Here is a 20,491-nt window from a genome sequence, read left to right on the forward strand (position 1 = left end):
ACGGGGCCGGCCCCTGAAATTTTTTTAATTCAAAAGTTTATTTGCAGTCTTTAATTTAGCTTTTAAGTGTTTTACTACAGATAGACTGATAAGCTATAGAATTATTAGGAGTCTTTTTTTTTTCTTATTTCTGAGAAGCAGACAAAAGCTTGCAAACAGAAGAAACCATCTCTGTTATAGCAAAACAAAGCAAGCTATGATGCTGTTAATGTCCTTCACAATATTAAGCAGATACAAGAAGTGCTCATATTTTTAAAAAGAACTCAGGGATAGTAAATATCAATTTTTATTAAATAAAGCTGTTGCCATAAGGATCATTTATCTACTTAGTCTCTGAGTTATTAGTATCATCAGTTTCTCTTTCTTTCACATATTATTTTTAATGTTTGTGGATTTGATAAAATTGAAGATTTGCTCAGGTCGAGGCAAGCGCTGTTACCTTACTATATTTTTCACAATCTTATATTTCCACATGTGAAGTATGGAGGAATATGAAGCAGACAGGAAATAAAGGCAGATTCCCTATTGTACAGCATCTTCACCATTGTGAAACAACTGATGGCTTTGAGAGTCCTGGCGGTTCTCTTAAGCCACATTTGAAGGTGATTGAAAGTTGTCGCATCTTCAAGTTCAAAGTGGGCTGCCTTATTTCATACACTGGCACAGTTTCTCGTTGCCTTTAAATGATTGGCCCTTTGAATAAAGGAGTATTGCACCTGTCTCACTTCAACCCCTTCAGACCCATTCAGAACATAACACTGTTTATACACCTATACCAGCTTTTAGATCAAAAGTCAACAACAGGAAGCCTTTCCATTTAAGCATTAGGCTGTAATATTTGCTTATAGGTGTATACATTTAAATGAGCTACTACATTGGTCTCCTAGTTGTTTTTCAGACATGAGACGCACACTTGCTCTCAGTGGCTTTCAGGTGCTAGCCCTTCTATCTGGAGTAGTTACTCCTACACAGCATCGCTAAGGCCCATTCACTCCCTTGCTTCCTCTTTAGAGAGAGAAGCATCCCCTGACCACCCTCCCTGTCCCCTCTCTTTTATTTTTTCCACACCTCTTATTGCCATCTGACATCTGTGTGTTTTGCCTTTTTGTTGGCCTGTCTTCCCCCACTATAATATGAGCTCTTCATATACATACCCACCCGGCTCTGTAAGATTCTAATAATTTGTCATACTTCAGTTTTTTCAAAAGAAATAACATATTAAAGATATAGTTGAGGCATACTGTGTAACCCGTCCTGATCCTAATCCCTTCCCTGTTTCCTCAAGGTAATTATTGTCATGAATTTCTTATTTATCAATTTCATATTTTTTTAATACTTTTGCTACATATGTAGGCACCCTTAAAATAGTATTATTTTGCTTGTTTATGAAGTCATAGGTATGCTATTTATTTATTCATTTATGTATTTATTTATGCCAAATTGCTCTTTGACGTTCTTTTATTAAACTCCCAGCAATGTTGTATGGAAGTTCCTGTTTTTCCACATTCCTCCTCAGACTTGATAACAGACTCTTAAATGATTTTCCAATCTGAAATGTTATCTTCTTGAGGTAATTCGATTTTTCTGATTATCAGTGAAGTTAAACACCTTTTCATAGGTTTATTCACTATTCAAATTCACTCTTTTGTAAATTGTAGAGTGTGCTCTGTAAATTTCTTATTTGTACTGTTATATTTTTGTTCATTGGGTATTGATAGGCATAGTTAATAAGTAAATGTGTTCTTTAACGAACTGACACATCGCAGGCTTATTATGTCTTCTTTTAAAGAAATGTTACTAATGTTTTACCCCTCAAAAAATGCTAAAGAATTCTGGGGGCTGGCCCGGTGGCGTAGTGGTTGGGTTCACGCGCTCTGCTTCGATGGCCCGGGATTTGCAGGTTCAGATCCCAGGCGCAGGCCTGCGTGCCGCTTATCAGGCCGTGCTGTGGCAGGCATCCCACATATAAAGTGGAGGAACATGGGCATGGATTTAGCCCAGGGCCAATCTTCCTCAGCAAAAAGAGGAGGATTGGCAACAGATGTTAGCTCAGGGCTAATCTTTCTCACCAAAAACAATCTAAAGAATTCTGTAAAGATATTATGAACCTTCCTTCCTTCGCTTCTTGGCGTTTAAGAAATCATACAACCTAATGGGCCTAAATATTATAAAGAATCTAGTGTGGTGGGATCTGGAGTCTGAATCAACATGTGAATTGCTTACAACATGGATAGCTGTTTTTAATTGGGGGTAATCTTTCCATTTAGTGACTATAAATAAATGTTTACTACATTAATTTACTACTATTGGTAGTACTGGTAGTACATTTAATGTAGTACTACTACCGGTAGTGGTTTATAGCTAAATACCTAGTTCGTGTCATTTTACAAAGTTGAGGAAAAGAATATTTCCTGTGGTGGTGACTCTTTTCCTTTTTTTTTTTCCTCATCCCCTAGGTTGTATCTGAGTAAGATGGACGGTAGCTTTGATTGTGATTGTGGTGAGCTGGAGCCACCTGATCACTAACAAAAGACATCTTCTGTTAACCAACAGTCGTCAGGGCTTCCTGTTGAAATATATAGCAACAAAGGAAGAAAAGAAGCAAAACGGAAGTAGTGCTTACCAGCACCTTAGAACGATGCTGCTCAGGACCAGTCCAACACTGAATGTATCTGCACTGTGAGGAGAATGTTCATAGAAGCCTGTTGTGTGCATATTTATTCACATTTTTGTTAAATGTTAAATTGTTTAGCACCGTAAATCTGAGTGCATAGTATGTCATTTCATTCCGTTTGAGTTCCTTGAGTGTTTTCTTTAAATGTCTGCAGAGTTGCTGCCCCTTTCTTGAACTATGAGTACTGCAATCTTTTTAATTCTCAACATGAGTAGAGCTTTTTGAGCTTTACATCTAAGGGGAACTCAACGGGCCTGGTTGGCGTATGCAATGAACATCAAGAAACCATCTTGCTGTGGAAGCAAAATTATTTTTGTTCTCCCTTTTTGAAAGATCTTTCCTTTTGATGTCAGTTTTCCTCCTTGTTTACACAAGTTCAATAATTCGAAAGGAAAAGGCAATAGTAGGGGTTTCAAAATGGCAGAGAAATTTGAAAGTCTCATGAACATTCATGGTTTTGATCTGGGCTCTAGGTATATGGACTTAAAACCATTGGGTTGTGGAGGCAATGGCTTGGTTTTTTCTGCTGTAGACAATGACTGTGACAAAAGAGTAGCCATCAAGAAAATTGTCCTTACTGATCCCCAGAGTGTCAAACATGCTCTACGTGAAATCAAAATTATTAGAAGACTTGACCATGATAACATTGTGAAAGTGTTTGAAATTCTTGGTCCCAGTGGAAGCCAGTTAACAGACGATGTGGGCTCTCTTACCGAACTGAACAGTGTTTACATTGTTCAGGAGTACATGGAGACAGACTTGGCTAATGTGCTGGAGCAGGGCCCTTTACTGGAAGAGCATGCCAGGCTTTTCATGTATCAGCTGCTACGTGGGCTCAAATATATTCACTCTGCAAACGTACTGCACAGAGATCTCAAACCAGCTAATCTTTTCATTAATACTGAAGACTTGGTGCTGAAGATAGGTGACTTTGGTCTTGCACGGATCATGGATCCCCATTATTCCCATAAGGTACGTGGAAAGCCAGCTGAGCTAGGCCTTTAAACTGATGTACGTCATCAGGAATAGGTACTTGTATTTCCTTTGTATATTATGGCAGAATTTTTAGTTAATTGTATTAAACTTTACGTTAGTCCTTTTTTTTCTGATACAGATTTATTTTCATTCACGGTCTCCCTGTATTTGAAATGAAGGTGGAGTGGGATCCTAATTAAATACAAATTCTTAAAAGTGTGTGGTTATTTATTATAACTGAAATTCTCCCTTATTTAAAAGTGGGATATATTCCTATGTGTGGGGCAGAAGTGTGGTCCTGTCTGAAGGTAAGAGGGGATACTGTTTCAACTTTTAGGTCTTCTTTTGTCCCTTTGAGTCTATACTATTCTGTTATGCCTTGTTTAGGCAAACTTAATTTAGTTTGAAATCTAAATTTGCATAAAGATAAAATAGGCAGTAAGAAAAACGAAAAGAATTCATGATAACTTTGCCTTACATAACAACTTGCCTTTGTTCAAGAAGTTAATAATATTTTCTGAGCCGAACCCTGCTTTTTTTAGTTTTCAGATTAAATCGTATATGGGACCCTGATATTTAAAATATAAAAGTGGAGCTTCTTTGGTTATAAAGAACCCCTAGGAGCCCCGCTTAGCACATGTCTAAAACAAACAAAAAAATCTTTTCATTCACGTCTATCATCTCACATTAGGTATAACTTAATTTTTAAAAAACTTTAAGAGAAATTGAGTACTAAAATGAAATGGATGACCACATCCTCTTTATAGGTAACAGTGAAGTATTGTGGATAGAACACTAAACTAAGTTACACTCTCTAAAACTGAGTTCTATTTCTGTATTCAACTAAGCTATGTGACCTTAAGCAGATACCTTCATCTATTTGAGAGTTATTGCTCCTGTAAAATGGAGTTAATATTTACTGTCACAATTTCTCAGGGTCGTTTTGAGGATGAAGTAAGGCCATATATGTGTAACTGTTTTTGTTGAACACTTTATAAGGAAATGTAAAGTAGTAAAATTGATTAGGAATGGAATATGTAGTAGAGTCAGGTCTCCTGGATTGGTTGGTTGGTTTTTTTTAGATCAAGGATTCTTTAATGAATCACGTTTTATGTACCATCATTCAGTTAAAGTAAAAAAGTATGTTTTTGTTCTTTTTCAGGGTCATCTTTCTGAAGGATTGGTTACTAAATGGTACAGATCTCCACGTCTTTTACTTTCTCCTAATAATTATACTAAAGCCATTGACATGTGGGCTGCAGGCTGCATCTTTGCTGAAATGCTGACTGGTAAAACCCTCTTTGCAGGTTAGAAATTTAAAAATATATTGAAAAAAATTTTCCTTTAGAGAAATAATTTTGTATGTATCTATGAAGCAAGATTTATATAAGATTTAAAACAATTTATTGTGGTCGGGAATATTAAGATGAAAAGATAAAATAGTGGTTTTAATATTTAAAAAATTAATAAAACTTATTCACATATTCACTGAGTTGTTCACTCAAGAAATTTAGTCAGAATTCTAGTGTTCTTTTGTATATATCTTATTTCTTAAACATAATTTCATATTTTGTAGATTCATAATACTGATTGGTAATCTATGTTAAGTGATACCTGAGTTGCCTAGTTTTGTCAGTTTGTCACTTTTTAGCTATTGTTGAAAATCGAATAATTCTTTCTTTGCTTCCCATCATCCCAGTTAACTGAACTGCCATCTCCCGTTGCCTGACTGCTGTGGCCTTTCAGAAACAACCAAACAAGTTATTTTTTGCTGAGTAGTCTGTGAAGTAGTCTAAAGAAGTGTGAGACAGAGAATTTAGTCCAGATGGGAAGAGGTGAATAATCCATGAAAAACATCAAATATCATAAAGCAAAGTATGAGTTAGTATAAAGTTATTTAGTACAGGTCATAAGAACTGCAAACTTAGAGAGGCTCCATCAGCAACAGCTGGAATGGGAGGCATAAAGGAGTCAAAGGCTTTTTCACTACACAGGAATAATGAAGAATTTTGATAAGGGGGACCAAGAGAGGAAAAGTGGTATCTATTTAAGAGTATCTATAAACATAAAGGCATAAGCCTGGTACATTCGTGACTCAGTGAGAAAAGTTTGATGAAAACAAGGTGCCAAATAATAATGAAGATATTTGACTAGTTTAGATGGGACCAGAATACTTAGAAAGTAGACAGAGGAGTTTCCATTTAAAAAACTAGGAAAAGGGGCTGGCCTGGTGGTGTAGTGGTTAAGTTCGCGTGCTCTGCTTCAGCTGCCCAGGATTCATGGGTTCGTGAGCGTGGACCTCCACATCACTCATCAAGCCAGGCTGTGGCAGCGTCCCACATACAAAATAGTGGAAGATTGGCACAGACGTTAGCTCAGGGCCAATCTTCCTCACCAAACAAACAAACAAAACTAGGAAATAGTAAAATACTGAAGATTTTTTAATTAGAGAAGTGGTGTGATGGTGACTTAGGTCTTTTTCTCTCTTTTGACGTTACTTTTTTTCTTCTCTAACCAGTCTTAGAGGGGACTTCCCACCACTCCCAGATTGTGCTAAGAGCAAAAGGAAGGGAATGGAGCAGGGTGTGCTTGCAAAAGAAAGATTAGGGTACATAGGAGAGCCTTGTTGAAGAAAAGATGGTATGTGTAAATACCCTTAAATTTTTTTTAATGCCAATACTTGTTGTAACACTCAGCTTACATAACATTAGGCAAGCCTTTGTAATTTTTTCCCTAAATTTATCAGAAAGTTCTTCTCTGATGTATGATAGTGATTGAATTTCAATTTAGAAAACAATGAGAAAATACCAATGATTCTTGGAAACTAAATGGTTAAATGGATTGAAGTTTTTCCTAGGAACAATCCTGTAGTTGGATGTTATATTCCTGATAGTCAAGTACTTCCCAGCATATATAAAATAGTTACTGTATTATTTGTTGCTCTGTGACAAAACTTAGTGGCTTAAATAACAAACATTCATTATCATAGTTTGTATGGGTCAGGAATCTGGGATCGGCTTAGCTGAGTGTTCTAGCTCAGATTTGCTTAGTCAAGATGTTAGTTGGGGCTACAGTCATCCGAAGACTTGACTGGGGCAGGAGGATCCACTTCTAGATAGCTTACTCACATGACTATTAGCAGGAGGCCTCAGTTCCTCACTGTGTGGACTTCTCCATAGGACTGCTTGAGTGTCTTCACAATATGGCAGCTGGCTTCCCTCAGAATGAATGATCTAAAGGAGAGAGCAAGGAGAAAGCCAATGTATCTTTTTTTAAAAAAAAGTTCTGACAAGATATAATTCACATGCCGTACAGTTCACTCGTTTGAAGTGTACAGTTCAGTATTGTTTAGTATATTCACAGAATTGTATAACCATCTAATTTTATAACATTTTTGTCCCTCCTAAAAGATGCCCTGTAACCATTAGCAGTCACTTCCCATTTCCCCCTTCCTCTAGCTCCTGGCAACCACTTATCTACTTTATGTCTCTATACATTTGCCTGTTTTGGACATTTCATATAAATAAATCATGTAACGTGGCCTTTGTGACTGGCCTCTTTCACTTAGCATAATGTTTTGGAGGTTCATCCGTGTTATAACATGTATCAGTACTTCATACCTTTTTATAGCCAAATAATATTCCACTGTATGGATATACCACTTTTTGTTTATCCATTCCTCAGTTGATGGACATTTGGGTTGTTTGCCCTTTTTGGCTATGATGAATGATGCTGCTATGTACATTAATGTACAATTTTTGTGTGGAAGTATGTTTTCAATTTTGTTGGGTGTGTATATACTGAAGAGTGGAATTACTGTGTTATATGAAAACCTATGTTTAACTTTTTAAAGAAATGCCAAACTGTTTTCTGAAGCAGTTGTACCACTTTATATTCCCACCAGCAATGTATGAGGATTCCAGTTTTTCCACATTCTCACCAACATTTATTTAAAGTGTAATTTGTCTTACTGTCTGTCTTTTTGGATATGAAATAGTATCTCATTGTGGTTTTGATTTGCACTTACCTAATGACTAATGATGTTGAGCATGTGTTTATTGGCCATTTGTATGTCTTCTTTGGAGAAATATCTATCCAGATCTATTGCCTATTTTTTAATCGGGTTATTTGTCTTTTTATAATTGTGATGTAAGAGTTTTTTACATATTCTGGATACAAATCACTTACCAGATATATGATTTGCACATATTTTCTCTCATTCTGTTGGTTATCTTTTCACTTTCTTGATGGCGTCTTGAAACACAAAAGATTTTAATTCTAATCAATTTCAGTTTATCTATTTTTTCTTTTGTGAGTTATACTTTTGGTGTTATATCTATGAAACCATTGCTTAACTCCTAAGAGTTTTATGATTTTAAATGCTTTTAAATTTAGGTCTCTGATCCATTTTAAGTTAATTTTTTTGTATATGGTGTGAGGTAGGGGTCTAACTTCATTCTTTTGCATGTGGATATCCAGTTATCCCAGCACTGTTTGTTGAAAAGCTTATTCTTTCTCCATTGAATTGCCTTGACCTCTGTCAAAAATCAGTTGACCCTAAATGCAAAATATCTTCTTGTGACCTAGACTCAAAATTGTGAGACACACTATCACTTCAGCTTTATTGTGTGTTGGAAGTGAGTCACTAAGTACACCTTACACTCAAGGGGAGGGGAATTGGATTCCACCCTTTGAAGGGAAGAGTATCAAAGACTTTGTGGACATATTTTAAAGCTACCACAATAATGAATATTGTATCAGGAAAACAAAAATTTAATTTGTTTTATTTAAAATTGTTAGATCAGGGCGGGCCCCGTGGCTTAGCGGTTAAGTGTGCGTGCTCTGCTGCTGGCGGCGTGGGTTCGGATCCTGGGCGTGCACCGACGCACCGCTTCTGCGGCCATGCTGAGGCCGCGTCCCACGTCCAGCAACTAGAAGGATGTGCAGCTATGACATACAACTATATACTGGGGCTTTGGGGGGAAAAAATAAAAAATAAATAAATAAATTAAAAAAATAAATAAATAAAATAAAATTGTTAGATCATACTCCAAGTCCTGTGAAATGAAATCAAAACTTACTGCTGTATTGATTATACAAAGGTATTTAACATATTTTTAAATGTTTATTTGGCATATTCAGACATTGTTCGATATAGCAGTAAAAAGAATTGGATAAAAACAGCCACCTCTAAATAACACAGTTTTTTTTTTTTCTTTTTTCTTTTTTTCCAGGAAGATGAGCCCTGAGCTAACATTCATGCCAATCTTTCTCTCTTTTTTTTTTTTTTGTTTTGCTGAGGAAGACTGGTTCTGAGCTAACATCTATTGCCAGTCCTCCTCCTTTTTTTCCCCAAAGCCCCAGCGGATAGTTGTATGTCATAGTTGCACATCCTTCTAGTTGCTATATGCAGGACGCAGCCTCAGCATGGCCTGAGAAGCAGTGCGTCGGTGCGCGCCCGGAATCCAAACCCGGGCCGCCGGTAGTGGAGCGCGCGCACTTAACCGCTAAGCCACGGGGCTGGCCCTAAATAACACAGTTTTGATCCTAAACCCACGTAAGCTTAAACATTTAATTAATGGGAATTGTTTGTGAAATGATTTGAAAGATCCAGTTATAGTTCCCTTCTAATGCTTTATTGGTAGGTTAGTGAACTATTCAATAAAAGCAGCATTAGGGAGATGTAAGTGTTTATTAGGTATAGATGTCAAATGAACAGAGCAATAAAAGGCAATGACTAAGCATTCATTGGAAATCTGTGTATTTTTAACCTATATTTTTTGGTTCTATTTAATATCTCCAGTTGGATATCTAATTGCATCTTGGATTTAACCTATCCAAAACTGAACTCCTGATTTTTTTTCTCCCTCATACTTTCCCTTTCTGCTGTCTTCCTCATTTAGTAAACCTGATCCACTCTTTAGTTACTCAGGCCAAAATCTTGGTGTCGTCCTTCACATCTGTCAGTACAGATCCTGTGGGCTCTTCCTTCAAGATAAAAGCAGAATCTAACTGATTGTTATTATCTCTATTGCTACCCTCCTCCCCTCAGTTCAGTCAGCCATTATGGCTCTCCTGGTCTAATGCACGACCTTCCAACTGGCTTTCCTGCTTCAATATTTGCTGTCTGTAGCGTAGCTACCACATACTAGCCAGAGTAGTTCTCTAAAAACAAGTCAGATCATGTCATTTCTCTGCTCAAAACTCTGTAATAGCTTCCCATCAAATTCGGGATACAGCAAATCCTTTGTGTTCTGGTACCACTCTGACCTCATCTACTACTACTTCCCCCGCAGCCACTCTACTTCAGCTACACTTATGTAATTGTTGTTTCTTGGAGACGCCAAGCCTGCTCTCTCCTTTGAGCCTTTGGGCCTTTGCCCATCTTCCTGGAACTCCCTTCTTCCATCTGAATGTATGATGTGTTTCCTAACTTCCTGAATTTTCAGCTTCTCAGTGAGGCCTTCCTTGGTCATTCTATATAAATTAACAACCCTACCTTCAGCAGTGCTCTCTGTCTCCCTTAGCTTACTGTATTTTCTTCATAGCATTTGTCACTATTTGATGTAAATGTTTACAGTTAATATCTGTCTTCCTCAACACAGATTGTAAGCTCCATGAAGGCTGGAATTTGGTCTCTTGTTTTGCAGCTGTATTCTGAAGTGCCTTGCTCATAGTAGGCGCTCAAGAAAAATTTGAATATTCAATGAATTTGTAGAAACTAATGGAAAAGCAAACAATGTTTTTCTTTCAGTTGCCCATTTAGCCTAAAGTTTCCTCTTTTATTTCTTTAATAGTGGTCCTGAAATGCTAACTGAACCTAACACATAACTATAAAACTTTTTGTTTCACAAGTCTAGTCCAACCCTCCATTTTATTGATGATGAAATCAAGTCATCACCATGTTAAGTATTCCCAAAGTTGTAGTCAGTTAATTAGTGGTACCGCTAACACTAGAATCCAGGTCTCTTGAATCCAAATTCATCGCTTTTTCACTATTTTGTGATACCTTAGTAGGAGGCTAAACGTGGAGAGTCAGTTTCTTATGGAAACAAAGCAGCTAAAAATGTATCAGTGATGGGGGCTAGCCCAGTGGCACAGTGGTTAAGTGCGTGTGCTCCGCTTCAGCGGCCCAGGGTTCACAGGTTCGGATCCTGGGTGTGCACCGATGCTCCACGTGTCAAGCCATGCTTTGGTGGCGTCGCATATAAAGTAGAGGAAGATGGGCACGGATGTTAGCCCAGGGCCAATCCTGCTCAGCAAAAAAAGAGGAGGGTTTGGCCTGGGATGTTAGCTCAGCGCTAATCTTCCTCACACACAAAAAAAAAGTATCAGTGAGCAAAAATTGAAATAAAAACGCCTTTTGAGTAGATTGATGATGTTCAAAGCAGTGAAATCTGCTGATTAATGATTCAGTTAAAACCATTTTCCCTGTAGTGGTCATTGCAATATTTAAGGTAGTTTCCTATAGCTTTAGAATGTTTATTGCCAAATAAGTAAACATTGAGGAATGTGTTTGTTTATGTTGTACTTGGTATTTTTTTAATCTCACTCAGGTGCACATGAACTTGAACAGATGCAGCTGATTTTAGAATCTATTCCTGTCGTACATGAGGAAGATCGTCAGGAGCTTCTCAGTGTAATTCCAGTTTACATTAGAAATGACATGACTGAGCCACACAAACCTTTAACTCAGCTGCTTCCGGGAATTAGTCGAGAAGGTATTGTGACTCGAGTAACCATCCTGTAATGGGGTGTGTGTGTGTGTGTGTGTGTATATGTATGTGTGAGCAGGATCTGTGTGGGGAAGCTTTAGCTTTTCATCCTTAGATGTGCTTTCCTTAGTATTAGTCTTTAGACAGTTAAGATATACCTAGAACTTCAGCTGTCACTTTTCCTTTTTTGGCCTGGCACTTAGGCTGGGATCTGTTTCTTTGCTCTTCTGAATAATTTTCCAGATTCCAGAAAGTGTACCTCTCTCTCCTGGTTCTAATTCCATGTACTTTTCCAGCTGACACCTCTGATTATCTACTATAGGTGAGCTTATTGAATCACTGGCTCTCACTAAGCTGGAATGGAGTTGTGTGAGGGTTATATGATGAGTAAGTGTGGGTATGAAGATGAATGTGATTAAGATATGAGAAAGCGAATTGAGTCGGGGGGGAAAAAAGGCTTCAGGGCAAGGAAGAGATGGAAGAAAGAGCAATATTCCATGTGAGCTTATGGATTAATGTTAGGGTATTAAGTGCTAAATGTGAGCATTTGTGCAAGCTTAAAAGTAGTAGGAACTTGGAGAGAATCAAAACTTCATTGACTACTAAAGCAATTAATTTCATGTCTCAACATAGAGTGACATATCTTTAGGTTTTGCTGATATAAATAAGATACAAAAGTCTTTAACTCCTGTAGTAGTTATCTGTAATAAGATAACATTTTTTTAAGGAAGAGCATTAGACATGAAAAATAGCTTTCTTGAAAGTTGATAGTTTTATATCTTTAAAAATTATATCGTATTAATAAGATACATTGGTGTCAGGATTGTATAGTTCTCTCATGAATCAAAAAGTTAGGGATATAGGGGCCAGCCCGGTGGCATAGTGGTTAAGTTCACATGCTCCGCTGTAGCAGCCCGGGGTTTGCAGGTTCTGATCCCAGGTGCGGACCTACGCACTGCTTATCAAGCCATGCTGTGGCAGGTGTCCCACATATAAAGTAGAGGAAGGTGGTGGGCATGGATGTTAGCCCAAGGCCAATCTTCCTCAGCAAAAAGAGGAGGATTGGCAGCAGATGTTAGCTCAGGGCTAATCTTCCTCTCACACACACACAAAAAAAGTTAGGGATATATAGTTTCCTAAATGTCATAAACTTTCTCTTAATTATATATCCATTGTTCATATCACCCACTCTGATCATTATATGTGGTTCAGGTTAGTTTGTATCAAAGTGTTTTAAAGTAGCAAGTGTTTTGAGAAGTAGGCGCTGGATGGCAAAAGTCACGATGACATGGTCTTCCTTTTTTTCCTCAGATAGAGTAAATGCCTCAAAGGAAGCAGCTGTATTTAATTTTGCAGCCTTCCTTTTCAATAGTTCTACATTCCTCACTAGTCTTTGGGTCTATCTTCACAATCAGATTCCATTGCTGGCTCTCTTGCTCCTAACCTTGTAGCCACTGTCATGACATCCCTGTTCATAACTGGGCAGCAGGCACATAGCACTTGCTTATGCCTCAGAGTCGTCTGTGGGAGCTCTTTAAAATTGCAGACTATTACGTCAGAATCCAGAGGTGGGGTAGGGAGCAGGGCAGATGTCTGTGTTTTTAAAACCTTCTACAGGTATGACCCTGCTCAGATAGGTTGAGAGACACGGCTCAGGAATAACCTGGATCGGCTTTGGAGTCATTGTTGCTACTGCTGTGTGTTATCAAAAGAGACAAGCTAGTAATATTGGACACTACTGTTGAAGCATTTGTAATCTAGCTAAATCTGAATCTTCCTTTTCCCTACCCTCATTACGGTGGGGACCATATCTTAGCTATGAACCAACCTGAATATTGGCTGATGGCTGGGATTTATTCATAATGTGTTGAATGAATGTCTTTGATAATGGATTCATTAAATTAATCATTGGGCAAAGATCCTTAGTATTCATAAGTGGCAGAACTGTGCTCACATACAAGTGCAATGCAGAGTATTTAAAGTTCCTGGGATTGGGGGCCGGCCTGGTGGTGCAAGAGATTAAGTGCGCGCACTCCGCTGCGGTGGCCTGGGGTCCACCGGTTTGGATCCCCAGGGCGCACCGACGCACTGCTTGTTGTGCCATGCTGTGGCGGCGTCCCATATAAAGTAGAGGGAGATGGGCACGGATGTTAGCCCAGGGCCAGTCTTCCTCAGCAAAAAGAGGAGAATTGGCATCAGATGTGAGCTCAGGGCTGATCTTCCTCACACACACAAAAAATAATAATAGAAAAATAAAGTTCCTGGGACTAAAGATTTATTACATAGAAATGCTCTACACCGATTTCTTCTTGATTAACATTGGAGTTTTATTTTTGGGCAGAGCACGTTCTGAGGCAAAGGGGGCTTAGTAAGAATAATCTGTGTTCTTTTCTCACACTCTGTTCATGAACTTTGGAGGAAAAAAGCAAACAAGCTTAAGTACATATGAATTACACGTTAGGACTACTAAGAACCTTACTCTGGTTAATGTCTCTAGATAAATACCCTCTTTTTCATTTCCCACCATACTTACCTCTCATCCTCCCTTTTTCTGTAGTTCACCACGTATTTCTATGTCTTAGCACACTTCAACACCGTTGTAGCCAATAGACTGATTTCCTCTAGAGCAGTGCTGTCCAGTAGGACTTTCCACAATGATGGAAATGTTCTATATATGCATATACTTGGGAGCTCGGCCTGACTAGTTTTTTTCTTACCTCTTCCTCTTTCCACTTGCTGCCTACAGTTCCCAAATGCTAGGGATTTTAGGGTATATTCCTCTTGTGTAGTTGGGTATATATTCCCCTTACCCCTGAGAATAGTGATTATGCTGAGTCGACCATCCATAACTCTGTGCCGTAGAAGTCTCTCTTGCCTTGAGACACGTGGGCCCTGGATTAGTTAAGACTGACTCTTTTGCAGGAGAACCAAGAACAGTTTGATATATTGTGAAATGACTTCCTGTATTAGGGTAATATAATAGGAGTAAGGGAAAAAGGAGGGACCACAAGAAGGAACCTCAGCCCTGGGCCACTGGAGGGCATGAGTAGCAATGAGCCTTAAGTTTCTTCTCTTTAGTCTTTATTGGACTGATTTGAGGATTGAATGAGATAATGTATGTGAAAGCAGTTTGTAACATATAAATGACTATAAAATTGTCAGCTATTGTTCATGTTAATGAGAGACTGGGAATTGAGAATAGGGTCTTTTCTAGAGTACAGCTTCGTTTTAGAGAGAAGGGCACGGGCCGACCCCGTGGCTTAGCAGTTAAGTGCGCGCGCTCCACTGCTGGCGACCCCGGTTTGGATCCCGGGCGCGCACCGACGCACCACTTCTCTGGCCATGCTGAGGCCGCGTTCTGCATACAGCAACTAGAAGGATGTGCAGCTATGACATACAACTATCTACTGGGGCTTTGGGGGGAAAATAAATAAATAAATAAAATCTTTAGAGAGAAGGGCAGTCTTTTTCTTTGAGACAGAAGGTAAGGATAAGAGGATGTATGATAGACCATGGAGAAGAAGTGGGATTGAGATAAAGTGAAGTGCGTTTATCTGTTGAGAATGATAGAGAAGATTGAGAGCATGAAGAGATGGTGTGAAACATTACTGAGCAATAGCAAAGGCCAAATTGAAATTCCACAGTGTGAATTCTTAGTGAGCCAGATATATATGTGATTTTGCGTCTAGCTTTCGTCAGTACTGTGTGCTAGGGAGCAGAGAAAGTAGATGGTGGAGATGATTCAGAGTTGAAGCTTGGTATAAATCATAAGGCATACAAGTGTGTGGTGATGTAAGGGCAGCCTTCAGGTTGATGACAGCGTGATTCGGGCTGGGTAAGGGGCTTCAGAAGGCCTAACAGACCGAGTTGGTGGAAAGAATTGGGTGTGTGGTAGCTCCACCAGAGCTCTGTAATGATCAGGTGCGTTGTGTGATACGCTAGAGTGTGATGTGAAACAGAGATCAACAAATTAGTACAATAGCTGGTCAGTAAGATAATGGAAGGAAAGGGGAGAACGCCTTTTATTAAGCACTAGACACTATGCTTTACATTTTAGTTTTAAAGGTAATTATTTATAAGATATCTGTATCTATCCATATATCCATTTTATACATGAAGAAACTGAAGTTCAGCAACTTAAGTAATCTTTCCAGCCCTACACAGCTAGTAATTCAGTTAAGCTAGTGGGTTGCAGAGCTGAGATTAGGACCTATGTATTAGGTTGAGCCATATGAAATTGTTGTTATTTGACCATTTTTGACTGACAAAAATGAAAGTTTCATATGGTTCAACTTAATATATTCCTTTTCTTTTAATAACTGGCCATAATATGAGATTGGGGTACATTTCAAATATTGACTATGTTTATTGAATAAATGTCTTTTCTTTTTAATCTATAAATCAGGTAAGTTAGTTTTATTTCTCTGACAGAACTTAACTTACCTTTTAATTGTACATGTGTAGTCCCTTTGTTTTCCTTTATGGGTTGGTCAACCTCCAGTGCAGTTAAGGTGTTTGATCCTTTTCTTTGCAGCACTGGATTTCCTGGAACAAATTTTGACATTTAGCCCCATGGATCGATTGACAGCAGAAGAAGCGCTTTCCCATCCTTACATGAGCATATATTCTTTTCCAATGGATGAGCCAATTTCAAGTCATCCTTTTCATATTGAAGATGAAGTTGATGATATTTTGCTTATGGATGAAACTCACAGTCATATTTATAACTGGGAAAGGTAAATGGATCCTAAATTAGAAAAATATCATTTATTGTATTTTCAGTAAACCATAATGCAGTGTTTTATTTTTAAATTATATATGATAAAACAGTGTAGAAGTATTAAAAATTTAGTAATGATCTCTTAGAGTTTCTGCTAAACTTATTAATATCTTTGAATAGCCTTTATACAATTTAAGTATTTAATAGTTACTGGTTAGGATATGTGTAATGGGAAAAGTTAAATGCTACTTTGAAACATTTTCAAAGCAAAATGAACACCTATTGAGGTATGTTTAGTTAATAAAATTATAGGGTCCTTTAAATGTAAAGGGTGAAGGTTGGAAATCTGAAACATTGTAAACTCAGGAATATCACAAAATTTTTTTTAAAATGTTGGATGATAAGACTCAACGTTATCCAATAAGGTATCTCCAGAGTGTCTCAAATTTCTGCATATAATCCATTATGTCTTAGGATAGAAATTATTTTTAATTCATGGTATATGCTATATTCAAATCTGTTTTCCTAATGACATAAAATTAATTTGGGGATGCTTAACATAGGTTCAGTGTAAGGAACTTTTCTAGTCTGAACAATATAAACCATCAAAAAGGATAACATACATTTTAGTTAAAGAATTTCTTCCCTTAGTTTCCCTTTAGGATTTCTAAATTTCTGGGGAAGTTTAGATATAATTTGGCTTCAAAGTAGAATGGTAGCATATACTAATGAATCAATATTATTTAAAATCTGCAGATAATTTTGATGTTTAGCTAGCTTTAGGAATCACTAATGACAATTTAAGACTTGAGGATTTCATATATTTCTGTGTTTAAAGGAGACATGATTGCTAATTAATAATTAAGTAGTTAATGGTGAAATTAGCTTGTTTACTCATTGCATTTTTTTCCTTCTAAAATGTTGAGGTATTTGTGAGTGTGTTTACCCACATCTGCCAACCACCTGTTTTTTCCTCCACACGAACACTTCTAACACCTTCGTGTAATTTTTTCCACACATACCCAAACATCTTCCAGTCTCTCCATTTTCTGTCATACTTGTATAGTGAAGTCGTCTAATCTCTTTTCTAGTACCTCCCCATCCCCCAACCATTTGCTTGTGTGTGTCACAGTCTGCCTCTACTTGGGCGTGGTGTGGTCACGTTGCTGTGATGTGTGAGTAAGAGGATGTCACATTCAGTAGCACATATACATGGAGAGTTTTTTTCTATTCATGGTGATGAGTTCCAGCAAGGCTTCCTCTTTCTAGTCTGTCTTATACCAGCAGAGTGAAAATCTGTAAGAGACCTGGTTGAGATTAGAGATCTGCCTTTTATGGCCATAGAGTGTTTTTTCTTTGTGTGAAACTGTGTTGGAATTGAACTATAGATGTGCCAGCCACTCAGATGTTTATCTGCAGTTGTGTTTGAGGTGGATGAAAAATAGAGTAGAGAAAAGAGGGAATAAGTGTGAAATGATGATTGGTCTTACTTGAGAATGGAAGACTCAGAGTTTTATTATAATTATATACTTCATTGGTGATTACCAAGTATTGCCTCATATTGCTTTATATAGTAACAGATCTTACCTCTCCATTAAGATAAGTTCCTGGAGGGCGGGGAACGCTCATGACTTATGCTCCTATTATCTCCTCGTAGACTAGCACAGTGGTTTCACCTAAAAGGCATTTAGTGAATTTGAAAATGAAATCACACACCTGACTAACACTAATGTATTAATTTTTTCAGGTACCATGATTGTCAATTTTCAGAGCATGATTGGCCTATACATAATAACTTTGATATTGATGAAGTTCAGCTTGACCCAAGAGCTCTGTCTGATGTCACTGATGAAGAAGAAGTACAAGTTGATCCTCGAAAATATTTGGATGGAGATCGTGAAAAATATTTGGAGGATCCTGCTTTTGATACCAGTTACTCTACTGAGCCTTGTTGGCAGTACCCAGATCATCATGAAAACAAATATTGTGATCTGGAGTGTAGCCATACTTGTAACTACAAAACGAGGTCATCATCATATTTAGATAACTTAGTTTGGAGAGAGAGTGAAGTTAACCATTACTATGAACCCAAGCTAATTATAGATCTTTCCAATTGGAAAGAACAAAGCAAAGAAAAATCTGATAAGAAAGGCAAGTCAAAATGTGAAAGGAATGGATTGGTTAAAGCCCAGATAGCTCTAGAGGAAGCGTCACAGCAACTGGCTGAAAAAGAAAGGGAAAAGAATCAGGGATTTGACTTTGATTCGTTTATTGCAGGAACTATTCAACTTAGTTCACAACATGAGCCGACTGATGTTGTTGATAAGTTAAATGACTTGAATAGCTCAGTGTCCCAACTAGAATTGAAAAGTTTGATATCAAAGTCAGTAAGCCGAGAAAAACAGGAAAAAGGAAGGGCAAATTTGGCTCAGTTAGAAGCCTTGTACCAGTCTTCTTGGGACAGCCAGTTTGTGGGTGGTGGGGAGGACTGTTTTCTCATAAATCAGTTTTGTTGTGAGGTGAGGAAGGATGAACAAATTGAGAAGGAAAACACTTACACCAGTTACTTGGACAAGTTCTTTAGCAGGAAAGAAGATACTGAAATGCTAGAAACTGAGCCAGTAGAGGATGGGAAGCTTGGGGAGAGAGGAAATGAGGAAGGATTTCTGAACAACAGTGGCGAGTTCCTCTTTAACAAGCAGCTCGAATCCATAGGCATCCCACAGTTTCACAGTCCAGTTGGGTCACCACTGAAGTCCATACAGGCTACATTAACACCTTCTGCTATGAAATCTTCCCCCCAGATTCCTCATAAAACATACAGCAGCATTCTGAAACATCTGAACTAAAACACTCAGCAGACATTTCTCTTTGTATTCTTCATGAAATGTGTTTTGTCTTTTTTATTACTAGTGTTTAAATCATTTTTTTACTTGAATCAGATGGTGTCATTTAGAAAGGATTTTATTAGTTCTTGGTTTTTAAAATCCAGACTTTTTTTCTACATATGAGACGGTTTTCATTTTAACTGGCATGTCGTTTGCACACAAAAATAAAGAATAGAGCAAAATAATGCAATGCAGGAGGAGATAAAAGAAATGCACTAAGACAAGTAAAAAACATTCTCTCATAGAACAATGATCTGTTTTACAGGAAACAAAAATCTTGCCTTGAAATTTACACAGTGAGACTGTACATAATTGCATGAAAATATCTATTTTTTTCCTAAAACATTTTTCATTCATGAGTATTTTCAAGTTTTTCATACTGTACACATTTCTTAAAACACATGATACCAGCAGCAACTGAAAATGAATGCCGAATTTGGTACACATGTGTTATCTACCTCAAGGTAACAAAAGTATGTGGCAAAACATATACCACCCATAGTGCTTCACAATGTGCACTTCTATTTAGCCAGCGTTTATTGTAGTAAACTATTCTTAATAAGATTCACTCACTGTTTATAAATGTTCTGGTATGCATTCTTTATAGTGAAGTGTTAACTACATCACATCTTATTTATTTTAGCAAATCAGTATGTTTTCTGTATTTAATTATAAAAAGTTACCTTAGTTTTTGAAATTTATTTGCAAATACACTTTTTCCATTTGGCACTATGGTTTGTTGCCTACTTAGCTGAATATATACTGTCAGCTTATTCTAAGGCTGTCCACGTACTTAATTTACTTAAGTATTCATTTTAAGTAAAGCGCTCACTGTGTATAGGAATTTGTATTTTGGAGGTGCTTGATCTATCTACAAAGAAAAATTAGGAATTACTTTATTATAAAATGCTCCTAGAAGTCTTAATTGTGTTTATTTTTAAGAAAAAAAAACTGTAATGTTAGACCTTGTGTGCATGGAAGTAATTAAGGTACATCATTATTGTAGTTTAAAAGTTGTACATGATAAGACATATTTTGTTTTTACTGTATGTTTTTACTGAATGATCTATTCCCCATCCCAAGGCAAGCATGAATAAAATTAGGTTAAATGTAGCATGTGGTATCACAGTCTCTTAGAATTTGTTTCATCTATTTTATTTTATTGAATACTGTCTGTATCTTTGGTTATCCTGTTTCAAGAAAAAAGGACAAATAAAACATGGCCAGCAAATATGGCTCCTGTTTAACTCTTTAGGTAGTGAAAATTACTGCTAGAATGAAAATTATTAGCAGAATCTTTATCTAGTTCTAATTTTCAGCATCTTTGAATTGTGGGTATAAACTGTGTTAGGCTAAAAGGCTTAAAAGAAAAAGGTTCTTTATCTCCACATAAAAATCTCTTGTTGACTTACCTTCACACATTAAAATAGAATAAGGCTTTATATATTTTGAAACTAATATATGTGTGTGGAAGCTTTGAGCTAGCAGTCAGAGGACTCTTATTTAAATGTATTTGCTC

At 37.3% G+C, this 20,491-nt stretch overlaps 1 protein-coding gene across 5 annotated transcripts in view; it reads left to right on the top strand.

Annotated features, from left to right (window-relative positions):
* MAPK6 (mitogen-activated protein kinase 6) overlaps positions 1-20,085 on the top strand; it is a 35,934-nt gene extending 15,849 nt beyond the window's left edge. For 3 of the 5 annotated variants that reach the window (XM_058541588.1, XM_058541587.1, XM_058541589.1), the window contains exons 2-6: positions 2,457-3,646; positions 4,812-4,956; positions 11,206-11,370; positions 15,899-16,100; positions 17,832-20,085. In XM_058541588.1, coding sequence (XP_058397571.1) covers positions 3,092-3,646; positions 4,812-4,956; positions 11,206-11,370; positions 15,899-16,100; positions 17,832-18,933 — 2,169 coding nt within the window. In that variant the 5' untranslated portion in view covers positions 2,457-3,091 and the 3' untranslated portion in view covers positions 18,934-20,085. Of the gene's footprint in view, positions 1-583; positions 603-2,456; positions 3,647-4,811; positions 4,962-11,205; positions 11,371-15,898; positions 16,101-17,831 lie in introns of those variants that run through there. The other 2 variants (XM_058541590.1, XM_058541591.1) reach the window with 2 other exon arrangements.
* Positions 20,086-20,491: the final 406 nt, after the last annotated feature.

Source organism: Diceros bicornis, chromosome 5 (genome assembly GCF_020826845.1).
Source record: "Diceros bicornis minor isolate mBicDic1 chromosome 5, mDicBic1.mat.cur, whole genome shotgun sequence".
Taxonomy (NCBI): Eukaryota; Metazoa; Chordata; class Mammalia; order Perissodactyla; family Rhinocerotidae; genus Diceros; species Diceros bicornis.